The sequence below is a fragment of the Staurois parvus genome, unplaced genomic scaffold, assembly GCF_062004578.1.
Source record: "Staurois parvus isolate SC_StPar_1 unplaced genomic scaffold, SC_StPar_1.0 ptg000566l, whole genome shotgun sequence".
NCBI lineage: Eukaryota > Metazoa > Chordata > Amphibia > Anura > Ranidae > Staurois > Staurois parvus.
This window is the reverse complement of record NW_028318362.1, coordinates 492,708-518,378: the sequence shown is the minus strand read 5'-3', so window position 1 is coordinate 518,378 and position 25,671 is coordinate 492,708. Positions and strand designations below refer to the sequence as shown.

At 42.3% G+C, this 25,671-nt stretch overlaps 1 protein-coding gene across 1 annotated transcript in view; it reads right to left on the bottom strand.

The window, feature by feature from the left end:
• SMARCAD1 (SNF2 related chromatin remodeling ATPase with DExD box 1) overlaps positions 1 to 25,671 on the bottom strand; it is a 185,106-nt gene that overhangs the window by 43,428 nt on the left and 116,007 nt on the right. Inside the window, exons 11-16 of the mRNA XM_089691627.1 lie at positions 23,084 to 23,174; positions 22,704 to 22,803; positions 18,647 to 18,706; positions 18,490 to 18,565; positions 10,455 to 10,590; positions 4,603 to 4,740 (exon numbers count right to left, since the gene is read on the bottom strand). Coding sequence (XP_089547753.1) covers positions 4,603 to 4,740; positions 10,455 to 10,590; positions 18,490 to 18,565; positions 18,647 to 18,706; positions 22,704 to 22,803; positions 23,084 to 23,174 — 601 coding nt within the window. The remainder of the gene's footprint in view (positions 1 to 4,602; positions 4,741 to 10,454; positions 10,591 to 18,489; positions 18,566 to 18,646; positions 18,707 to 22,703; positions 22,804 to 23,083; positions 23,175 to 25,671) is intronic.

Genomic DNA, 25,671 nt, shown 5'->3' with positions numbered 1-25,671 from the left:
ACTTTTAAATGTAAACAAGGCTTTTTGGTAGCTCAGCTGGGTTTATGGAAGGAAGGCTTGCTATTACTGGAAGGACTCACAGTAGCTAATGGTGTCAAACAGATCTAATCCACAAGGTAGGGGAGATCCATTCCAGAGGTAATTGTGATCTTGGTTAATGGGGCCCGAACCTTATAGCGTCAGTAGCCATCTTGATGTATTCATCTGTGGCATTACCAAAGAGGTTTGCCATCAAAAAGCATCTTTCTTGTGCTACAGCCATAAAATCCTGTGCATATAGACAAAGTAAAGACATTCAGGAGATCTGACAAAATTGCCCAATGTGTCTACACAAGACAGTAGGGCTGAGGGCACAAGCTGCATCTTTAAATAAAACTGATGATCACCTATATAGGAGAAGAAAGCTCAGTATGGGTTTCTCCAGTCCATTTAACAATAGGTTTATTAATACAGGTGAAACTTGAAAAATTAGAAAATCGTGCAAAAGTTCATTTATTTCAGTAATGCAACTTAAAAGGTGAAACTAATATATGAGATAGACTCATTACATGCAAAGTAAGATAGTTCAAGTCGTGATTTGTCATAATTGTGATGATTATGCCTTGCAGCTCATGAAAACCCCAAATCCACAATCTCAGAAAATTAGATTATTACATGCCATCAATAAAACAAGGATTTTACATAGAACAATATCGGACCTCTGAAAAGTATAAGCATGCATATGTACTCAGTACTTGGTTTGGGCCCCTTTTGCAGCAATTACTGCCTCAATGCGGCGTGGCATGGAAGCTATCAGCCTGTGGCACTGCTGAGGTGTTATGGAAAACCAGGATGCTTCAATAGCGGCCTTCAGCTCTTCTGCATTGTTCGGTCTCATGTCTCATCTTTCTCTTGGCAATGCCCCATAGATTCTCCATGGGGTTCAGGTCAGGTGAGTTTGCTGGCCAATCAAGCACAGTAATCCCACGGTCACTGAACCAAGTTTTGGTGCTTTTGGTAGTGTGGGCAGGTGCCAAGTCCTGCTGGAAAATGAAGTCACCATCCCTATAAAGCTCGTCTGCGGAAGGAAGCATGAAGTGCTCCAAAATCTCCTGGTAGACGACTGCATTGACCCTGGACTTAATTAAGCACAGTGGAACAACACCAGCAGATCACATGGCTCCCCAAATCAACACAGACTGTGGAAACTTCACACTGGACTTCAATCATCTTGCCGTGTGTGCCTCTCCATTCATCCTCCATACTCTGGGTCCTTGGTTTCCAAATGAGATGCAAGAGTTGCTCTCATCAGAAAAGAGGACTTTGGACCACTGAGCAACAGACCAGGTCTGTTTTTCTTTAGCCTAGGTAAGACGCTTCTGACGTTGTTTGTTGTTCAGGAGCGGCTTGATAAGAGGAATACAACATTTGAAGCCCATGTCCAGGATCCGTCTGTGTGTGGTGGCTCTTGATGCACTGACTCCAGCCTCAGTCCACTCCTTGTGAAAGTCCCCAACACTTTTGAATGGCCTTTTCCTGACAATCCTCTCCAGGCTGCGGTCATCCCTGCTGCTTGTGCACCTTTTTCTTCCACACTTTTCCCTTCCACATAACTTTCTATTAATGTGCTTTGATACAGCACTTTGGGAACATCCAAATTCTTTTGCAATTACCGTTTGAGGCTTTCCCTCCTTATGGAGGGTGTCAATGATGGTTTTCTGCACAACTGTCAGGTCAGCAGTCTTTCCCATGATTGCAATTCCTACTGAACTAGAATGAGAGACCATTTAAAGGCTCAGGAACCCTTTTCGGGTGTTATGGCCTAATTAGCTGATTAGAGTGGGTCACTTTGAGCCTAGAATATTGCACCTTTTCACAATATTCTAATTTTCTGAGATTGTGGATTTGGGGTTTTCATGGGCTGTAAGCCATAATCATCACAATTATGACAAATCACGACTTGAACTACCTTGCTTTGCATGTAATGAGTCTCATATATTAGTTTCACCTTTTAAGTTGCATTACTGAAATAAATGAACTTTTGCACAATATTCTAATTTTTGAGTTTCACCTGGATATAAGGAAGCTACTGCTCGTTCTAGAGTAGGGCCAGCCAGCGCAAAGGAGGTTCTCAGAACAGTAGTGTAATGGAACCGACCCCAGAATGCGCTTGGGTACTTTTGTTAGACTACCGCTTCCCCGTCCAAACACAGACAACAGACACCACAGCTGACCATACAAGACTAGACGACACCAATCTTGAAGTAATCCAGAAAGTAGACTAGTTTATTTTAACACAGATACAAGATATATACACTCAAAGGAACAATCCCCCTCCCTACATAATGACACAGGGTGGGGCAATCTACATTTAGTAACAAGAGACACACCAACAGACAGTCCCATCAGGAGAGAGGGCTGCTGGAGACACCCCCCACCAAGCCAATACACAAACATATACATCCCATAATAGTTTGCTCCCATGCAAGACACACAATAGAACAATGGGATGCAACCACATGGCATTTAACAATCCACAACCCCCACCCCACTTATACATGTCTACACAATATTCGGACAGATCACCCTGTGCCCCTAACAGGCACAGGGTGACTTACACATAATAGAGATATGGGGAGCTGAGACAGGGGTCTGCCCACCTCTCCAAAGTGAGCTGGGCTCCATGGGTCTCCCACCCAAAGTGACTCCTGTCACAAGTATCCTGTTGCTGCTGTTTAGTGTTTGGTTACCCCTCGATTACTTGTGAATGTCACCTGACCTATGAATTGAGCCCTACGCTGTATGATAAAGACGAGGAATTTTGACGTTTATGTGTAAATTCTGTATCTTGGCGCACAGTACAGGACATACTGTAGGTTCCTTTCCTCTCTTTATTGCTTCCTAACAAAACTGGAGTCTCACACCATAGTCGGGTAATAAGGAAACACTGTAAGATTGTCCCTGTGTTACCTTATGCATGTTGATGGTCTCATCCAGGGGTCCAGGCTTTACCCAGCATTATGGGAATACTCTCAGAGGGTTCTATTCGCATAGACCACGGCCCTGCACAGCACCCTGCAGCTAACTGCACAGATTGCACAAAGTGCTGAGGTGGGTATCCATGTAGGATCCAGCGCCTGATGCAAACAATACAAGCCAGCCTGGCTGCCGTTGAGTCCAGTTATAGTTCCCAAAGTTTACATAAGGGTTAACAATCCAGAAACTGCTAATGAGCATCAAAAGCAGTTACTGTAGATGTTGACAAAATAAATGAAAGGGAGAAGGCATCCATCAGCTAAGGGTATTGAACAAAACCCAAAAAACTGCAGTCTCATTGCGTGGGCAAGGTTTTATACATACACTAGGGCGTGGACCCAGTGAAGCTTTTGTCAGTATCCACCACCTGAAAGTAGCAGCATATAAACCATGGTCTATGAATTGTCCTGTCCTGTATCATATGATGAAGATATACAGGTGTTAAAAAAAAAATGGAAACCCGACATGATTTGCAGGTGTGAAAGTGACGCCATGTTTCGCATTGAAACCAGAAGTCATGTAACATTCTTTTGCATAGGCTGTGTGATGAGACACCTAGCTAACAGATGGTAAGCCTCACTTTCGTCATTCCCTGCTAGCAATACAGAGTCATGTCAGAGCTTCAAAGAGGGCAAATTATTTGTGCCCGGTTAGCTGGCTGCTCTTTGACTGAAGTTGCCAATTTGCTGTGTCACAAGGTACAGTATCAAAAGGTAACGGCATACTGCATACAGTTTCTGGGAAAACATCATCTGATAAGCATAAGCGCTGTCGACATGGTCAACTGACCGAAAGAGACAAAAGGACATTGCGCAAGATTGTGACCTAGAATAAGAAAACTGCTGCAAAATTGACTGCAGAGCTAAAACTCAGTCCCATGAAGTTTTAGATTGAGCTCTGCAGTCACTTTTGTAGCAGTTGTTTTCTCATTTGCCCTCTTTGAAGCTCAGTAAGCTCTGACACGACTCCATATTACTAGCATATCATGCAGTGAATGACGAAAGTGAGGTCTCCCACTTGTTAACTAGGTGTCTTATCACACAGCGGAAGCTAAAAAAACACACACAGAGGTTTGATTGAACACTCATGTTCTTGTGGTGAAATCTGTTAACCAAATAAATTCTAGCCTTTTAAAACACTGCGGGCAAGAAAGCTGAACTACATTATAAATTGCCAACAGATTTCATACATAATAACTATTTACTGTGGCACATAAATTTCAGTCTTTATGTTCCTCTACAGTAAATGCCGTTCCACAAGACACACATACAGTATTTATATATAAAGTGCATATATGTATGCAGTTCAAGAGTCAGTAGGCCTTACTAGATTATAAAAAAAATGCAGGTCCATGCATTCTTGTGCTTAAAGCTGAAGTTTAGGTACATAACAATTCATGTATAGTGGGACCAAGAGGAACAGTGAATGGGGGGAGTGCCATATTCCAACAGGCAGAACTGACAATGTTGGTTAAGATATAGTCTAAATTCAGGGCGTACCAGCTGTCCACTCATCTGGAATTTAAACAATGGTTTTAAGTAGAGATGTAAGACTCCAAAACTAGCCTTGTGGCTAATCTGACATTACCGCTTTGGATGAAAACATTCTTTTGAGTTCACTGGTGCTGCTACTGAACATGTGTGGCATGACGAAATTCAAGAGTGACATCAGCTCCAGTAGGTTATTCTGAACGGGGGTTCCAGTCAGAAGGAGACGATGTTTGGCCTGTAAGTAAAGAGTGAAAAAAGTACTGTTGGCAACTCTTAATCCTTAGCGTAACAAAGAGCTTCTCAAATGATGTGCAGCCTCAGCTTTCTGTAAACAGTAAAGCTAGGCATAAAGAGTATGGACCTTACCCTATAGGGTAATGAAGCTTAACTGTTGTGATATAGAAGTATTTAACAACAACTCCCATTTGATCCAAATGTCCAATAATGGAGTTAGAAAAATAAATAAATAAAAAATTAAACTGACAAAGATAATAAACACACGAAAATCCACAAGCTCGTAACTGCATTCAAATGAAAATTCTGGCAGTGGGCAACAGAAAGAGCAATAGAAGCAGCTGCTTGCTGTGTTTTTGTTTTGCTACATCTGTACTTTGGTTGATATATTGAGAAAATAGTTTTAATAAAATTAAGGTTTATTTTATTAAAAGTCAATACGCAAAAAAAAAAAAAAAAAAAAAAAAAGGACAGGTTTAAACTGCTCATTACGTCCAGCAGAAGGGGCTTTAGTTACCAGACTCCCACTGCAGTAGGCTCCAATGCTGTTCTCTGTTCGAAACTCCCTTGTGTGGGCAGAATATACAGATATAGCACAATTTTACAAAATGGTGGCTTGATACATTTGGTGATTTTTTTTTTTTTCATGAGTTTGCAGTTGGTCACCAATTAAGATTCTATTAATGAAGAATCTAAAGTTAAACAGGGTCCTTCCCAAATTAAGACAAGAAATCAATAATAATCAGTCCCATTTCATGAAACCACAGACCTTTTAGGGTGTAAGCACAAGCACATAAGAGATAAATATTCATTGCAACGAGGGTGCATGCACGGCGATCCAAGATGGCGGACATCTGAATGGTAAGCTCAGCCTTCATAGTCCTCCCACTCCTCCTCTGCAGCACCCACAGACCCGGGAGCACTCTCCCTGAATCGGGATGTCCTCAGGCACCCCCCCCCTCCATGGGCAAAATCGGGCATTGGAAGCCACCCACCGGATCTGCGGTCTTCCATGTTGGATCACTTCTTTACTAGGCCTGCATCCCCGGCCTCGAGTACCTGCGGCGGTCCGAGTGAGTGCTCCGGAGGGTCCGCTGAAATGGAGGGGACAGACACAGACGCCTCTTCTGCTCTACTTCCCACCTTGGTGGTCCCTACTTGGACGGTGGATATCCTGAAGGCCAAACTGCAAGTATTCTTATGCAATATCACCCGCACTATCTCTGCTGAGATTGGGAAGCTGGCTCAGGAGCTTAGGGGGGAGATAACCCAATTGGGATACCGCACAGACCACCTTGAGTCAAAGTTTGAAGGATTGGTACAGTATGTCCATGTCCTGGAAGAGGATAATGCAAATCTGAAACACTCAGTGTCTCAGTTACAGCTCCAGCAGGAAGACCTGGACAACAGGGAGCGCTGCCAGAATATTCGTGTTCGTGGCATCTCTGAAACAGTTCCTGACTCCCAACTTCAGCGTTGCCTGCTGTCTCTGTTTACCATTCTGGCCCTCAAAGTCCCAGATGTTGATTGGCGTATGGACCAGGCCCATAGATCATTAGGCCCAAAGCCTCCTGTGGGCACTAGTCCCAGAGATGTTATCATTCGTTTTCACTACTTTGATAGCAAAGAAGCCTTGCTCTCTTCCACCCGCAACAAGTCCTCCCTGGAATTTAAAGGAGACGGGCTTCAAATTTTCAGTGATTTATCCCCCATCACCTTGGCAAAAAGACGTGTCTTGAAGCCGGTCACCACTCATCTCCAGCAGCACTGCATCACTTACCGGTGGGGATTTCCTTTCAAGCTAGTTGTCTCCAAAGATAATGCCCAAGTCGTACTTCGTGACCTGCATGAAGCGAACTTCTTTAAACAGTTGGGACTCCCTCCCCTGCCGGAAGAGACCTTACAGCAACCTCCTACTCTGTCCAGGTCCTCTGTTATTCCAGGCAAGAGCTGGACACCCGCTTAACCTGGGAAGAAGAGATTTCCTCGCACTCAACGTCCCCAACTTCCTGGTTCGGTGGGCTCCACCACCTGACTCTTTACTATGTATCAGCCCTGTTAATTGAGCTCCTATATCCCCATGTGTGCCTTAGCAATTTTCTTAATAATTGTGTCCTGATTACAGCTATTATGTGGATTGTTAAGTTGAAAATAAGCATCCAGGCCCCGAGAGAGCTCTTCTTGAAAATGTTCCGAGCACAGAAAACTCACATGGTGGCGCCAGTGGCAGACCTTAGGGGAGGAGGTAGGAAAAAGGAGATCAAGTGACAGTGAGGCGTGATCTGACCAAGTCATCAGAATGATCTCCAAGGAAACCAAAAAGGGGATCAGGGGGGTGGCGACAAAAAAATTATCCAATCGGGAAAACATGCGATGTGGAATAGAATAAAACGTGAATTGCCTATGGAGAGGATGTTTGACCCGCCAGGCATCAGAGGCGATGCTCCCTGATCAGTTTATGGATCATTGGACATCCGAAAAGAAGGGGATGGGAACAACGCTAATTTGACCTGGGAGGAGGGAGTGGAGTAAAGAGCTTTTAAAGCAGCTACAAACAGACCACTGAACCCAAATCTCTCCAGGACTAGAAACATGTAGGGCCAACTTAATCGCTTCACATGCCATCTACCATTTTGTCTTCTCTTCAGTCAAATTATCCCTATCGATGGTGCCTACACGCCTTGAGGTATTTAGGTGCTAACCTTACCTCCTCTTACCACTCCCTTTATGATGCCAACTTTTCCCCTGTTTCATGTTATTTCTCAATCCTTAAAATCTTAGGACAATCTTGCCATCTCCTTCCTTGGAAGGATTAATGTACTAAAAATGACCATACTGCCCAAACTACTGTACCTGTTTGAGACGCTTCCTGTTCCTATTCCCATGTCAAAGTTGCGTTCCCTTCAGAAATCTTTCCTCCATGTCATCTGGCATAATAAATCTCAGCGAATTGCCTGTACTGTCCTTCTCTCTTCTCAATCTAGGGGAGGTCTGGGGGCCCCAGATATTGTGTCATATTATTCGGCTACTCATCTTCGTACTCTTGTCGCATGGTCTTCCCAGCGCCCCCCCCCCTCTAATAAACGGGCTGAGATTGAGTGGCTACAATTGCATCCAATGCACCCTTGTTCTCTACTCTGGTCTATGACCAACATTGAAACCACCTCTTAGAAACATCTGCTGCTTGGACTCATGCATTTTATATCATCTATATCAGCGGTTCTCAACCTGTGGGTCGAGACCCCTTTGGGGGTCGAACGACCCTTTCACAGGGGTCGCCTAAGACCATCGGAGACACCGTTCCTCTATCCGTCTCCAGGCGGGTCCGCCAACATGCAGGTAGACTCTATGAGGCAGTGGTGAGGGCGGCCGGAGGGGCTCGGCAGGGTGTCCCGCACTCCCGGCTTGCTGCGGGCCTCTCACGCTGAATTAACACCAGCACACTGACTGGCCTGCTCCCTCTTCCCTGTGCGTTATGAGTGGCTGGCCAGTCTGGAGGCTCCTCCCCTGCAAGGGGCATGTCGGAGGTGCCCCGCTGCCACCCATTGGCTGCCCTTGCACCTGCTGCACGTTTCCCTGAGTGGGCAGCTGCTCACAACAGCTGGATAGATGTGAGCCGGGCCCCCCTTTTTTTCTGGGGAGGGGGGATCTGGTTACCCGCAGAGCAAGTGCCCGACAGCCGCTTACCTCCCACAGAGGCTTCTCCTCACAGCACTTGTACGAGGGCTGACACTGGGGCACATGGCCCGCTAGTGGAAAGTACACAGCGACCAGCAATTCCAAACTTTCCGGGGTCATACAAGGAGCCTCAGGCAGGACGACTTGGTGTGGAAGAGGGCTGATATCCCTGGGGGGGAGGGGGGAATACTGGTCATGCACACTTCAATTTTACTATCAGATCCAATTGGCAATCAGATTAACTTCCGTTCCCATCAAATTCCTTCAGTCGGATGACCAGGCGCAAAATGATCGACCGTTTTGCAATAATTTTATGGTTGGGGGTCACCAGAACATGAGGAACTGTATTAAAGGGTCACGGCATTAGGAAGGTTGAGAACCACTGATCTATATGGAGGCGGAGTAGGGTTAGATTTGCTCTGTCTTCTTTGTGTTCCCCCCTGACCAATGTCATACTTAATTCCAGTCTCCCTGATAGTTTGGCTTTGGCTCGAGTGAGTCCCTGGGCCAAGGCTGATCTACTTCAATTGCGACACTTGGTCCACCCAGTGACCCATAAGCTAAAGTCATTTTCTGAGATTCAAAAAGCTACTCGTATGTCATCTCACCAGTATTATGTTTATCTGCAGATACGTCACTTTTTCTCCTCCAAAGCCCCGTCTCTAACCCTTAAAAAAAGCCTACTCTCTTCAAAACGCATCTGCATTCAGGGTCCATACCAACAGGGCATAATTTCCTCCACTTGTAAGCTGCTTCAAGATGCCTGTCCCCTTTCTATTAATACACACTTTTTTATGCGTAAATGGCCCCAAATAATCCAACGTGATATTGCCTTGGATCAATGGAGTAGGATTTAGGAGGCTGCCTCCAGATCTTCTCTTTGTGTAGTATATAAAAAAAACACTTATAAAAATACTGAAGTTTTGGTATAAGACCCGTGAGGTTCTCCATGCCCACAATCCAAGTGTTTCTCCTGTCTGCTGGTGATGTGGCAAGGAAACTGGCTCCCTCTTATAATTTATTTTCTGGACATGCCAGAACATTGCACCCTTCTGGAGAGAGGTCCTTAACCTTTTGCAGCTACTTTTACAGGCTCCTACTCCATTTGAGCCCATCTACTTTTTGCTGAGCCTACCTTTTTCAGGCCTCTCCAAATTTCCCAGGAAACATCCCTCCCATGTTTTAACATCGGCCAGGAGAACCATTTCGATGAATTGGCTTTCTACTACGCCTCCTACATGTTTGGAATTGGTGAAGGTTATAGTAGAGATCAGAAGACTGGAGCACCTGATTGCCTCATATGCAAACTCTGTCACCATCTTTGAAGCAGTTTAGGAACCATGGGATCTTTCAGTTTCCGATTTGTCTACTCAATTGTCTGCAAACAATGGCTAATTTACTGTTATGCACGGACATTGTATGTACCTATATGCATCTCATTGATGAGCCTGTTTCTTTGTTCTTTCATTGCCTCATGATTGTTATTTCACACTTCTATGTAATTCTGTTGTACACTCTTTAAAAATTAATAAAAAGTAAATTATAGAAAAAAAAATTTCATTGCAACTTTCTGTCAAAAATCAAGCAAACCATGCAACAAGTAAACAAACCAAGCAAGCAGAAAGCCCTACGAAAAAAAAAAACTATTGCTGGTAAAAAACGTAAAAAAAATTAACCCTGGAAACAGAGAATTTACATATTAAAAGATAAAACTTTTACATTTTCAGGAAATCTGAAATCTATGCTCACAAAGAGCTGAGCAAAGTTTAGTATTACTAAACCTGAGACTGTGTTCAATGCCAGTGTAATAAAAAAAAGGTAAGGCAGCAGTTTCAATACAGGATGGTCAAATGAAAACCTGTCTAAAGTGTGTAATTTATTGGCTATATCTTAAACACGTAACATGCATCAATTGTTGAAGAATTTCATAAATCCAAAGACTGGTCAAGCATGTACAATTATGTGAATACTGGTTACATAAGCAGTAAAAAACCCCTAAAAAAACTCTGAACATTATGCTGGAAGGGGTAAACTTACATTTAAAGTCATAAGGTGCTGATAGCGAATGGCACTCATGTTCTTTAGCATGTGTCCTTCATCAAACACTGAAAAATTTAGCTTCAAGCGTCGGAACAAACTGCGATCCTCAGAGCTGCTAATTGCACAGTTGTACCTGCCATGTGTATTAAAGAAATCATCAGTAATTGTAAAGAGCTCAAAGTGTTTATGCTCTGAAGCTATAAATACATTTTTCTTGCAAAATACAGAATTACTGGTCTTATGCCAATACTTAATCACTGAAGTGAAAGACAGTTTTGTTTGTTTTTTTTCAACTTGTGATTATGCATAGTTTTTCATTGTTGTGGACATACAATTCCCAATGATCCCACAAGATGTCATCAGAGTCTGCTTTTACAATATCTAATCTTTAAACCCTTTACTTCCAGCAACTTAGATGTGTAAAGTTTGATGACATAAATTGTCTTGAATTTCTGATCTATTGTTTTAGGGATGATAAAGCTTTATAGTTGCAACACTTTTGAATATAAGCATACTATGCAGGTTTCAACAAATGCTTTTGCCTTCAATGCTATCAGTAAAGTGATTTTTTTTTCTTTTTTTACACAATATAACAAATTGGTAAAGCCCAGAAACAATGTTTCACTTTGAATTACACTTTTTGTTTTCTGTTTACCGTTTACATCACCACATACATATGTGAACACACACACAGAAAAGAAAATTGATTTTGCAGTTCCGGGTTGGGGGCGTGCATGAACCCTACCCACACCTCCATTCGCAACCTCGTCGGTCAATCACTGGGTCCCAGCCGGTGATTACTCGCCGACACGCGGCGATCGCCAAGTATTATCGACAGGGAGAGAATTGTATGTAAACAATAGAGTTCTCTCCCCTGCCAGCTCCTGCATATTACTTTGTATAACTTTGCAAAGCATAGCCATACAAAGCAGTGTGTTTATAGTGAAGCACACACACAGCACATAATGTGAAACAGTTAACCCTTTGATTACCCCAGATGTTAATCCCTTCCTGCCCAGTGCCATTAGTACAGTGTCAATGCTTTTTATTAGCAATGATCACTGTACTGGTGTCACTGGGGATGTCAGTGACAAGTCAGTTCCCCCCAGTGTCAGAATGCCCGCCTCAGTGCCGCTATAAGTCACCGATTGCTGCCATTGCTAGTAAAGACAAAAAAATCATATATATATATATATATATATATATATATATATATATATATATATATATATATATATATATATATATATATATATATATATATATATATATACACACATATATATTCACACACATACACACACTAACTTTCACGTAAACCAATTACTTTACACGTAATAAGAATTTTTTTTTTTGGCAAAGTCATGTAGAATACATTTTGGCCTAAATTTATGCCGAAATTTGATTTTGTATTTTTTTATTGGACATATTTAATAGCAAAAAGCCAAAATTGTCTTTTTACTCAAAAATGTTGGTATTTGTTTATAGCGGAAAAAAAAAAAAAAAAAGCAAAGCACAGGCGATCAAATACCACCGAAAGAAAGCTCCATTTGTGGGGGGGGGATAAAAAGGACGTAAATTTCATTTGGGTGTAGCATTGCATGACCGCACAATTGTCAGTTAAAGTAATGCAGCGTTGTAATGCAAAAAATGGTCTGGTCAGTAAGGGGGGTAAATCGTCTGGACGGCAAGTGGTTAAGTAAATAGCGCAGCACTAAGAAGAATGCACTTGAGCTGAATGGGACTGGTTTGACAATACTGCACAACTTTGCATAACTGACAAATGCAAAATTTCATATACAAAAAGCATGCTCTTTGGGGACCTGAGACTTCCTTTTTTAAATTTTTTTCTTTTACAGTGAGGTGAATCAGATGTTAGTGTAGTTTAATGCAAGTATAGTTGTACAAAGAAGTTATGGGGTTGCCATGTCATGTTATAATGTAGCACTTCAGGGATCAATGTAAGTAAAGTCTTGCTTAAAAATATGTTTTGTCCTGTAATATTTTTTAGTAATGTGGCATTTTATATATATGAAGCACAACTAGACCATATGCTGTCTTTGTTCTCGCATCTAATCGTAGTCAGGTACATTTGAAAGTGTGAATGTACCCTTAAGACAAGGAAATTAGGTGGCCTCAACACCACCTTGTCCTTGTGAAACACAAGAAAAGGCTCCTTACCAGACAAAGTCACAAGCTCAGATACCCTAATTGAGGCGATAGCCACAAGAAAAGCAACCTTGCACGAAACGAGAGGGAGAAATATCCAAAATGGATTCAAACAGTGGTCCTTGTAGGACCAACTACACCATGAAGTTAGCGGGGAGTGAACTACTGGAACAATGTGAGACATCCAAGACCAAAATAATGGAGAGCCAACAGTGTCTGTAAGGGTACTACCAATGCAGAAACCTAACCTTAAATAACTCTCAGGGCTAAGAACTTGTCCAAGCATGACTGAAGGAAATACAGGATTTGGCGTGGGGACACACTGGATGCCTTCAGCTGCCATAGTGCTCTTGTTGGGCGTTGCTGTAACTTTGTTGAAGAGTGGGATCCCTCCAGGCAAACCTGCCCTGAATTTATCCACTGCTGTATATGCTTCAACTTGGAGACTCTCAATTATAGAGTTGGGGCTGCAGTATATAGAAGAGCCTTGGCGAGGCACTGCAACTTCCACATATATTTGCAAATGTGTGTAACTAAACCTACTGTTTAGAACATTAATTTTTTTTTTTTTTTAGAAAAGGGTCAGTTTGTTTTTTTTTCAGGCTAGCTGGTAAGTGTGCTAGGAAATGGTTTTGTTTGTGAAGGAAGGATTATCCTTACTGTATGCCACAGGGTATTTTCGAAGATGACACTTTGCCTTTTTCGCACAAAGCCAAGTATGCTTTCCACATGCGGTGATAAACCATTTGAGAGGAGGGCTTTCTAGCTTTCAGCAAAGGGGGATTTGGAGCACACCAGACTACTGCTCCAAAAGCCAAGCCATCAAAACCAGTGACTGTGAAGTAGAACGGAACACAGGACCTTGAGAGAGAAGGCACAGACCAACAAAAGTCTGCGTGGATGCCCTTGGTGCAGTGAGAATCTGAATGCCTTTTCTCTCTACCCTCCAAAGCAGAGAAAGGCAGATATTTGAGGGAGGGGGGGCAGCATTAATAAAATAGTTTGAACTGATTCCACAGAGTGACTGAGGAGACTAGGAAGTAGACCCAAGATCCCTAAGCCTAGATAAGAACCTATGTCTGTATGTCATACTTATGTCTGGCATTCCCCAAACACCACAAAGTTGGTGAAACTCCTCCAAGTTGAGGGACCACTCCATGGGATCGCGCCATTGGCAGTCAATTTTCCAAGCTGGGAATTTGTACTGGACAGAATCAGAACACTACATTTTTTCCAAGTCAGTATGATTGCAGCTTCTTAAAGAGCAGCCTGCCATCTGGTACTGCCCCGATGGTTTATGTATTCTGCTTCCAGAAGCTACCAGACTGGACCTTGACTGGCAGTCCCCAGAGCAGTTCTGAAGGGCAAGAAGAATTTCTCTGAGCTCAAGGACATTTACTGGCATCCAAGCTTCCCCTGATGACCAGGTCCCCTGGACTGACAGGATGTCCAGGATTCCCCGCTAGACTGATGTTGGGTCTGTTGTCAGGACTTCCAACACCTAGGGGGAGGAAAGGATTTCACTGTTTCCATGGTTGTGTGTGTATAATTTGTTTTGTTAGGTTACCAGAATAATCATGGTCAACTGAATTAGATATTCCATTTAATAGATATTAGATAGTAATATACACTATATAGTGACAATTTGAAGGCGTTTGGCTATGTTAGCCCATCTGTTTTCTGTGAGATCACAATGGGTAGCAATTGACAGCTTAATTTTTCAAGAATCAATAGGAGGAAACCAGTTCAATGGCCCTTGGCATGCCCACCCAAAATATCCAGAGGAAACAAAGCTCTCCTGATACAGGCAAGTCTTTTGAAAGAAGAACAATGGCCATGCATATGGTTTTTTTTGGCAATGGTTGACTTTCCTTCACTTGTTAGGCCAGTGTAGTCCTTTGACATTCCAAGTCACTATTTTCATGAAGGGCCATATGTATGTCGAGACTTCCGACGAAAAAGTCTATGGTCGGGGAAGAGGGTGGATGTCCAGGCAAAGCTCCCCCTCCCTAAATTTTGATCTTGTAGGTTCCATTAGTAATGTTGAGTAAGCGTCAAAAGCTAGATGGTAAACCAAGGTGAAACAGAGCATATGCATACGCACAACTATTCCCTTTTAAAAGTCCATCTTTATACTTTTTTCCTGTTGAGGATGGAAAAGTGATGGAACATTTTAAAAATGTATAATAGTAAAAATGGAAAAACATAAAAATGTAGCTTATTGTAGACACAAGGTAAATGAGCCTGTAGTGCCTGGACCACTCAGTAATGACATCTGCTGTGAGCCCTGATTTAAGTGTAGGTGCAAAGTACAGTAGAAAACAAAAGAAGGTAAAAGGTTTCCACTGGTTATTGTAGGACGTAAGGTGAAATTATAGACAGAAGGAAGATCCCCAAAGGGTCTTACCATTGGGAGGAGCGATCTTCAGATGTCCACTCTAGCTCCAATAGAACAGCTAGGAGCTGATTGTTGGTAGCCTGCCTCCCTCAGGATCGCCTGGGTGTCTTGTGTAGGTGAGGTGTCTGGAGAAAATGGTCTGCCCCCTCTGGGTCTGTGAAGGAGTGGATTTCATTGTCAGGAGCAAAGATCTTCCAAGTGGCTCGATATAGTAGGAGGGATTTTATTGTCCTCACCAGAGGGTATGCGCAAATGAAAGCTCTATGCAGCCAGGAAACTTTGGATCAAAAAACAGCAGTATTTTGTGGCTAACAGCAATGAGGTGATTTTGTGCCTGGTAAATTCACTAGATGTAAGCTTTGTCTGAAACTAGCCATTATTGGATGGCTGGGAATCGCTGGAGCAATGCAAGTTGATTCCATGTACCTGCTCTACTTTTATTGGTTGTAGGTATTCAAGGGCATTGGGAATGCAATGGGCAAAATTTATGGAGGTCAGAGGGTTTCAGATGTCCTGTTATGTCCACCAAAGATTATTTCCCTACAGTCTGTTTTCTAAGCTTTCACTTTTCTCCATTAGGGCAGACTGTCTTTTATTAAGTGTTTTAAGATATCAGCAAGTCTATCATAGCATCAACAGTACTTTCCAGATGCTCCAAGGCATCTGTTCAGGTTTTGGTAAGGGGGAGCTTTTCTCAGATGTGAGGTCATGTGTAAGATGTGATGCTCCTTCAGTCGCCAGTTGTTTGGAGTCGCAATCAAGATCTTTAAATTGTGAGGCAGAGTCCTCTTCAGTAACTTGTGGGGGTGGTGTGCTTACGCTCATTCCTCTTGGCTGAGCAATGCTTTTGCTTCTTTTGCTTGGTAAATGGAAATTTGCTGAACGCTGGTCTGTTTGAGTGTGCTAGATCTAGGTCGACGGCAGCAGAGTTTATTTACTTTCTTAGTCACATTAGGTGCAGGAACCAGAACTATGTTTTTAAATAATTAATACTAAGCTCTCTTATGTGTAGAAAAATTTCAGGCTATTATCATGAATTAAACCTAAAACGCAGGAGAACACTCTGGGTAATGCATACCCAGGCTGAGAGCCAGTGTTCAGACACACAGCTGTTAATCACATCAGTATAATCCTTATTTTATTTTTATTTTGTTTATGGAACCTGTCAGGACAGAAATAGAGCTACCATTGACAACTTATATTTAAAGCAACAGGTTCCATGATTGCTTCCAGAAAAAAATTCAGTGCATGCCAGGTATCGTAACACCTAATCTGAATATGCTTGCTACAAATTATTTAGTAAAGATAGGGTAAAGATGACAGCCTTTAACATATATTCAGCAAAGGCAACTCGAAAATTTCTATCCTGGCAGTTTCCTTTTTAATGCATAGTCTAGTGCCTGAGAGGGAATGGGAACTGGGGGAGCAATTCATTTGCCTCAACCATCTATGGCACCATGGCAGACCTTAAAATTGGCAGATTCAGCATAGCAAAAGTAACAGTTAAATAGGCTATAATTGGTTAAAAGGAGAGAGTCACATGTTTAAACAGCTGTAGCACAAGGCAATGAATTAAAAAAATTTAATTTGCATCCCAAGCTGTCAGACGCCAAGAGCAACAGAAGAAGTGTGCCTCCCTCCCATGTTGTGATCCTTTTTATGTGGCATTCGTCCCTTTCATGCAAAGGGGACAGTTATTTGTACCAGTTGCCATAACTTGAGTTGTAATAGCCGAGTTATATAGGTATTCTTAAATGTGAGGATATATTTTAGTTCTGTGTAATTTCATTGGTCAAAAATGTTATTTATATAGGTATTACAAGTTGGTTATAATAAAAAAAATATTTATTTTACAAATAATAAAAGGTTGTGGCCATTTTGATCCAAACAAAAATGTGTAAATGTTTAATTATTAATCTTTTTATTTGTGAATTTCAGGTTCTGCCTATGGTCCCATAACTTACTGAACCATATCTAATTACAGTGGTTTTACCATATGGCATTATTAGCCAGTCGACAGGTCTGCTGCAGTGTAGTAGTCAATTCTCTTAGTAAATAACGGAGAGAACCTGCTGCTTTTAATCACTTGCCGCTTCCTGTCCAGGCCATTTTTTGCATTACGGCACTGCGTTACTTTAACTGAAAATTGCACGGTCATACACCACACCCACATAAAATTTATGTCCTTTTTTCCCACAAATTGAGCTTTCTTTTGGTGGTATTTGATCGCCTGTGTGGTTTTTATTTTTTGAGCCATAAGCAAAAAAAAAGACCAACAATTTAGAGAAAATAAAATATTTTGGAATTTTTGCTATTAAACATGTCCAGTAAAAATAAAATAAAAAAAAAATCCCAATACGTGTATATTAATTGGTTTACGTGAAAGTTATAGCATTTACAAATGGCGGTATATACTGTAATTTTTTTTCTGTACTGGTAATGGTGGCGACCAGCGACTTTTAGTGGGACTGCGGGGGGCATTCTGACACTGGGGGGAAACTAACTTTGTGTCACTGACATTCCCAGTGACACCAATACAGTGATCAGTGCTAAAAACCAGCACCAACACTGGGCAGGAAGGGGTTAATGTGCGGGGCGATCAAAGGGTTAACTGTGCCTAGGGAGTGTTTTATAGGGGGCGGGGGGTGTTGTGCTTCACTGTAAGCACACTGATCGAGATGGCTGTGTCTGAGCTAACAGGAAGACTGTTTGTAAACAAAACAGTCTTCCTCCCCGTAGGTGATTGTCAGTAATCATCGGGTGCCAGCGGGTGGGACCCAGTGATTGACATCTGCAGCCGCGAATGGTGGCGTGGGTAGGGCACGCGCACCCCCCTACCCGGAAATGAATATGAATGAATATATATATATATATATATATATATATATATATATATATATATATATATATATATATATACACGTGATTTAGCACACCCGTGCCGCCGTGTAGCAGTATATCTGCTATACGACGACGTGTAAGCGGTTAAACAGTAGCCTTTTCTCACAGTGCTCATTTGCTACCTTTTGGCAGGTAACACTTCAAATTCTTTTCTATGAAATACTTCAAAGTTAAGACTCATTGTAAAAGACCTCACTGACAAATGTCAAAACAGAGAGGCCACCTACCTGTCCAAACATCCACACAATGTATGGTCCTACTGCACAGTCTGAATGTTTAAAGTACTAAAATCCCTTGTGCTTTCAGCACTAGCACTCTGGATTTTCACTCTGTTAGTAACAGAATTGAGCAACAGGCCTATGGACATGCACATGGCCCAAATCCAGTGGCGATTTGGCAGAGGTATGCCATCTGAAGCCCTGAGGTGTTGGATAACCAGGTAAACTTTTCAGTGTGCCATACAGGGAAACTGTTGGGTCTACACAACTAAAAGAGGTGGGGTTCTATCTGCAGAGAAATGCTAAGTATAATAAACATTTGTACTTATCCTTCTAGAATACTCACGTTGTGACAATCACATTAAATTCTATAACCTTATTAAGTATGTCATAGCGTAAGTACTTTCTTTCGTCCTGAGAACCTGAAAAAAGAGAAAAGTGTATCATTGATTGAAAGATATTTACATGCCTAAATGCAGAAAGAAAAATTACTGTGTTCTTACCATAGTATAGTAAGATATTCATGTCTGGACACCACTGATTGAATTCTCGTATCCAATTATCTGTGGAAACAAATCATTATTTTAACCACTTGCCCTCCAGAGGATTTACCCCTTCAATGACCAGGTCTCTTTTTGCTACTCGGCGCTGCACTAATTCAACTGATAATTGCGCGGTCATGCAATGCTGTACCCAAACAAAATTTTTTTTTACTTTTAATGCACAAAAACACAATATATTGGCCAATTATTTGGTAAAATATATAAGATGATGGTATGCCAAGTAAACAGGTACCAAACATTATATGCTTTAAAATGGCACATGCCCCGTGCAATGGCGACAAACTGCATACGTTTTTAATATCCATAGGCAAAGTTTTAAAAGCCTTTACAAGCTACCATTTTAGATTTACAGAGGTTTAGTGTTAGAATTACTGCACTTGATCTGCAGTTCACAGCGATACCTCACATGCATGGTGCAACCGCTGTTTACCTACCAGCACAGGGTCAACGATCGCGCACACAGGTGTGCACACGCGGGGGGAAGGGTGATTTAATTTTTTTTTTTATTTCGATTTTTTTTTTATTATTATTTTACACTGTCCCTTTAATTTTTTTTTGGATCAGTTTTAATGCTATCACAGGGAATCCTATAACTTCAATGGGCATTTTCATATATTCTTTTTTGAGAAATCTGGGGTCTATCATACTCTAGATATCTCCTCTGCCCTTACATTATCTAATCAAACCAAGATCGGTGTGATCAGATGCTTTCCCAATTTACAAATGGCGCTCTCTATATCCTGCGAAACTGAGGTGATGAAATGCTCATAGCTTCCGACTTCTTAGGCTATAGAGATGATTGCCACCATTCTGGTCTCCAATCAGCTCTATGGTCAGCTGGCAGAAACACCGACTGCAGTCTCAGGTTCCCCCCGATGGCACGGGACTGCCCGAGAAGGCAGTGGAAGGCAGCGGGGGGGGGGGGGGGGGGGAATCATCTCCCGCTGCTTGTAAAAGCAATCCTGCAGCTAATTAGCCACTAGGATTGATTTTACGTGAAAGCCTGTAGCTGTAGGCATCATCCTGGTATAACCATTCACACTCCAGTGATGTACCAGTACGTCGCTCGTCCTTGTTGGGTATATATGCTATGTTCTTCATTTTTTGTATGCAGCCTGTGGGCAGAATGAAAAAAAGAGAAGAAATATCTGCCAGAAAAAGTATGTGGTATGCCACCATTAGAATATACCGCCCTGCATCCACCCACTTCTAATGGTGGGCACACATTAGGTCGCGCTGTGCCACATGCGCCAGTTCCAAGATTGTACAAATGTCTAAATAGTGGCAAGTTTGAATAAAAATTGTCCACGTATAAGTGGTACCCCATATAGAAAAAGGATGACACCAAGTCCCAAACTATCTTGCCACTGCTCCCATTGTAGCCTGGGCATCCAGGAGGTTCCACCTGACTTCTTTTCCCCAGTAAACCCGAAACTTATAAGTATAGCCTGTTGCCCTCTCTTATACATCTAAACCCCATATCTGGCACGCTTGCTGGGGAGAAATTGTTTGAATGAAAGGCAGCCAGAAAAATTAATGAGGGACTCATCAACGCAGATTTTTTGCTGGGGAGTATAGACATCTGCAAATTTTTGGTTAAGGTGAGTTACGAGGGGCTGCATATTGTGGAGCCAGTCAAATTCTGGGTCACCTTGAGAACGACAGAGTGTATTGCCATTAAAATGCATCAAACACATTATACTCTCATATCTATGCCTGGCCATAGCAGCAGAGAACACTGGCAAATGATGAATCGGGTCTGTGGACCAATATAACCGCAATTAATTTTTTTTAGTAATGCCCATAAAAAAAAATGTTAATTCAGAAACCGTAATGGGTTTCCATGCAAATGGTCTGGCAAGGTTTGAATTTGGGTTGGTGGCGATAAATTATTGTGCATATTAATTTCTTTGATCCACAATCCACAGATCTTCCGTGAAAAACAGCTCCAAATAATCAAGGGGAGTACTTAAATTTGCTGTTTCCACCTGAATTCTGGGTTGGGCAGTGAAAGGGGGAAGTACGGGTACTGCAGAAATTGTGGGCTGCAAATTGGAAGCACATCCAGAAGGATACTAGGGGCTCTACGGGTCTGTGTGAGAATTCTTGGTGGTTGCGGGACAATACTTGTGCTCTCCACTGCACTAGTACTGCACTTATGGGACTCGCCACGTCACCAAGTGATACTGCAGTGCTGGTATGTGATAGACCAGGATGTACTAGGCGGCTGGTGCTTGCCAGTTCACCAAAAGGCAGCCTAGTACTGGCATTCTGCTGCAAATGAGTCAGGAAAATTTACCGGCAAGTGCTAACAGAGATCAGGCCTGATTCTGTGAACACTGCGGTTTTGTGTGCAATGTATCAAGGGACAGTGACCTACTGACATTGCACTTGCTGAGGGAGAAGGGGGGGGTAAGTGTAGGGGCTAAAACGCAGGTGCTGGGACTGATCCAGCTAACGGTGCGTTTTTGGGGATGCTATACTAATGTGATCGCTGGTATAGTGCTGATCTAATCAAAGATATATATATACTATACTAGCAATTGGGTGTATTGTGTATGAGTGTGTTCCTGGCAATCAACGGGTTAAATTTGATTACTGGTGTACTGATGGGCAATCTGACGCTATCTGGGAGGGGCGTGAAAACTGTGCGAGCGCGATGTATATATATATACATACACACACACGATTTTGCGCACTCGTGCCGCCCTGAAGCAGTATTTCTGCTATAGGGCGGTCAGGAAGCAGTTACAGAAGCGGTTTGTGTTATGGCGCTGCGTTACTTTAACTGACAATAGCGCGGTCATGCAACGCTGCAATAAAATGAAATTTATGTCCTCTTTTCCCCACTAATAAAGCATTCTTTCGGTGGAATTTGATCGCCTGTGGTTTTTTTTTGCACTATAAAAAAAAAATCAACAATTTTGTGATAAAAAAACAATATTTTTGCTATTAAACATGTCCAGTAAAAATTAAAAAAAAAAAAATTAAAATTTTGTCATAAATGTAGGCCAAAATGTATTCTGTGACATGTCTTTGCTAAAAAAAAAAAAATCCCAATATGTGTAAATTAATTGGTTTATTTGAAAGTTATAGTGTTCATAAATGGCAGTATAGATCCTGGATTTTTAAAAAAAATTTTTATACTAATAATAGCGCTGATCAGCGACTTATAGCGGGACTGCGGCGGACATTCGGACACTGGTGGGGAACTGACTTGGGGTCACTGACATCCTCAGTGACACCAATACAGTGATCAGTGCAAAAAACAAAAAAAAAAAAAAAGGGCAATGACACCGTACTAATGGCACTGGGGAGGAAGGAGTTAATCTTTGAAGGCAATCAAGGGGTTAACTGTGTGAGAGGAATGTTTTACTAAGGGGCTGGGGGGGGGGGGGCTTCACTGCAAGCACACTGATCCGGAAGGCGGAGCTCATCCATCCAGATCAGTGTGCTCAAACTGACAGGGAGGAAAGCTGCATTGTAAACAATGCAGCTGTCCTCCCTGTCAGTGTTTGGTGGCAATCACCGGCCGGGACCCGGTGCTTGACTCCCGGGGCCGCAGGTAGGGCGGTAGCACATCCACTACCCAGAAATGCAGGGTCACGTTTATATACGTGATCCTGCGCACAGGGGCCACCTTGCAGCAGTATATGTACTGTGGGCGGTCCCCTAGTGGTTAAAAAGCTAAACTAAAAAACATCTGTTATTTTTTCAGGTCAAATAATACAACATTACTATGAACATACGAAAGTCATGCTTTCTTTAAAATTTACTAAAGCTGGCTGAACAAAAATAAATAAAAAAATGGACTGATTCCTCCATCCACCTGCTGAGACACTGTATTCTGACAGCGGGACTCCTCTGCTGTTAAAATACACTAATCAGCGTCCGAAATTCAATCCACTCATAGCCAGTTTTAGCCTACTATAGGTCTTCTTGTCTTGCACAAAGCTCCCGAGTGTAGACTTCTACAGGTATATTATAAACCACTAACCTAATGTTGAAGCTGGTACTACCACAAGATGTGGGCCCTTATCTCCCAACGAGTAAAGATGCGCAAGGAATGCTATAGCTTGAACAGTTTTGCCCAAACCCTGTGAAAAACACAAAAGAAATTCTCTCATTATGCTGGGTATTTTCCACAGAAGCGAAGAACTTATCCAACACACACTTTAATCCTAACATTATCTCACTGAACATACAGTTATTTGCATAGGCAATTAGTAGATATTTACGCTCAGTAGGAAATGATCCTAAGAACAAAGCCAAAGCTAAACTTGCAACTAAAATTACAAAAGCTATTTTTTTTTTTACAGTATATGTTTTAAATAATTAAGCTAGTATAATAGTAAAAGATGTAAATACACAACTCACCATCTCATCTGCCAAAATTCCATTGACATTATGTTTGTGCAGCAAAGCTAGCCAATTTAAACCAATCTTCTGGTAAGGCTTGAGCTCTAGACTTTAAAAATAAAAGCACTGTTAAACACTTGTGATGGCAGGAACTAGAAAAGAAAAAAAAATGCATGCAAACAATAACAGGCTAAAAAGAAAAAATCGTTGAAGTAGATTTACAGAGTACATGAATCTATTTTGACACTGAATATGACCAGCTTTGTATTTTTTCCTCACAAAATTTACAACAAACTGCCACAAACACAGACAAGCAAAGGAAACACATTAAAAAGTAGCACATGGGCTTATACCTCTCAATACCTGACAAGAGAATCACTCTAGCTACCACGACACTACGTGGGGTTTTCACTCCTGGTGACACAATACACATTTTTCTTTTATAGCACAACAGCAGCAGGTGGAATCAAACCACCTCAGACTGAGCTATTAGTATCTACAGTGGGAGCATAAAGAGCTCGCCATGGAGTTGGAGCAAGACGGATGATAAAATAGGATTTTTATACTATCTGTAAAATTCTTTTCTTTGAGAACATTACTGGTCACAGGATTGTACTTCAGAGAAGCAGGGTTATGCTGCCTTTAGGACATTTTACACCCCCTCCCCTCAATCTTTCAGGTAGGGGTTAACAGAACTGAAAAACTGTCACTGCTCTCATTGAGAATGCCAGACTATGTCCACCCCTTCTGCCCAGCTCCTCCATTCATGGAAGTGATTCCAATAGCTTCTATGAATTAAACAGGATCTATGGATGGGGGACAGGTAGATCCTGCAGTATAAAGAAAGGGTTCCTTATAGGTTACGGCCATCAATTCAAACACTTTGTAATGAGGTGATGGCAATAAGAAAGTCAACCTTGTGAGGGGCAGAAGACAAGAAAACATCCACAGTAGATGGTTTTAGGAGTCAACAGAACCAGGTTGAAATCCCACAGGGTCACAATGTGAGCAACAACCTGTTCAAAGGGCTTTCACTGAGCAGTGAGAAGCAAGCAGTATTTGAAAAAGAATCACCAGGATGAAGGTCTGTCCTTTGATGGTACTCAAGGCTAAATAAATGCTGTTTCAGCCTTCATAGGTGAACCGTCAGCAATAATCCCACAGAGCTCTTTCTGGGATGGAAATATCCTGCTTTCCACCACGAGAAATATTATTTCCAAGCGTAATGGTAGACCCTACAAGAAGTCTACTTCGTAGCTTTCAACAGTGTACGAATAGCTGAAACTAAAGGGCCCTTATTCTTTAGGACCTGGGTTTCGACAGCCAGGCTGTTAAAGTCAATGGATATAAAGCAAAGTGGTAAATTGTCCTTTGGGACAGAGGAGGTCTGACAAGGTCCAAGTACTATATCTGCCTGCGCCAGTTTGGTATAAAAATCACCAGAATGCCCTCCATCTCAACCCTGCAGAGCAGACAAGAGAGGAACGACAGAGGGGAAAGGGTAGAGTGTGAAGGTCAGGGGATCCTTGGACATAGAAACAAACCCTTCCAGGTTGTTGTAAAATCTGAAAGTCAGGGGGTCCACTTTCGTTGTCCCTTTTTTGAGATAGGTGAAGAAACCATTCTCTGGAGTCCAGATGTTGATGACTGAGGAATTTGGCAGGGCTTGTATGTGTAGTTTCACCCAAGCCAGAAACTGATCTTCCTCTCTGACTGTCGAGACATCTGGTTCCCTCATGATGGTTGATGTAAGCCACTGTTGTGCTGCTGTATGAGCTTCAGCGCCGAACGGGTAACCAGATCACTCTGATCAGAAGAATGTTAATTGTGAGAAAAACATATTTCATCAACTAAGTCCCATGTACCAAATGAGTCCAGTTCTGCTCCCCGCCCAACAAGCTGGTTCTGTCATGAGGACCTTACAACAGAGGGGTAAAAAGGACTTCCCAGATTCAGCAGCCAAATTTGTGATCCGCCAAGCAAGACAGGTTCTGGGTTGTAGGTTAATACATTCTTATTCCATGCAGCCAAAAAATTGAGTTGTAATGACATGGAGTGAAATTGGGTGTCAGGGAATGCATCTTGAGAATTATGTACAATCCATTGTCAAACACATCCAGGGTGATTGGGGATGCTAAATGTGTCATCATCATGCTGGAAATGGACTGGGAGTTTCCACAGCTCAGACTGAAACTGGCAGATACACCCTGAAAGGGAGGGAACAGTGATCTAGGTACTCTGCGTCAGGTTCCTTGGAGGGTACACTGCAAGCCCCCCTGAAACCACTGGAGCAGAAGCTGGCAGAGCCCGTGGCACCTCTGCCCTTGTGCTTATGATCCTCCATACTAGGAATGCAGAGTAAAAAACCCAATTAAGGGGGATGCATAGGACCATGAATGTTAAAGAATTGATGTGGACGCTATAGGGAGTTGGCTGCACACGATCTGCAAAAGTGAGCATGCATAAAATGATCAATAATAAAGAGGCCGCTCAGACACCAAATTTAAAATTGTGCGGCGCTCCATCTGCTGCTAGTATGCGAAGAAAAGTGTTGCAGCTGGTCAAACCTTGTTAACTCCTTGGGGAAGGGGGGGGGGGGGGGAGAA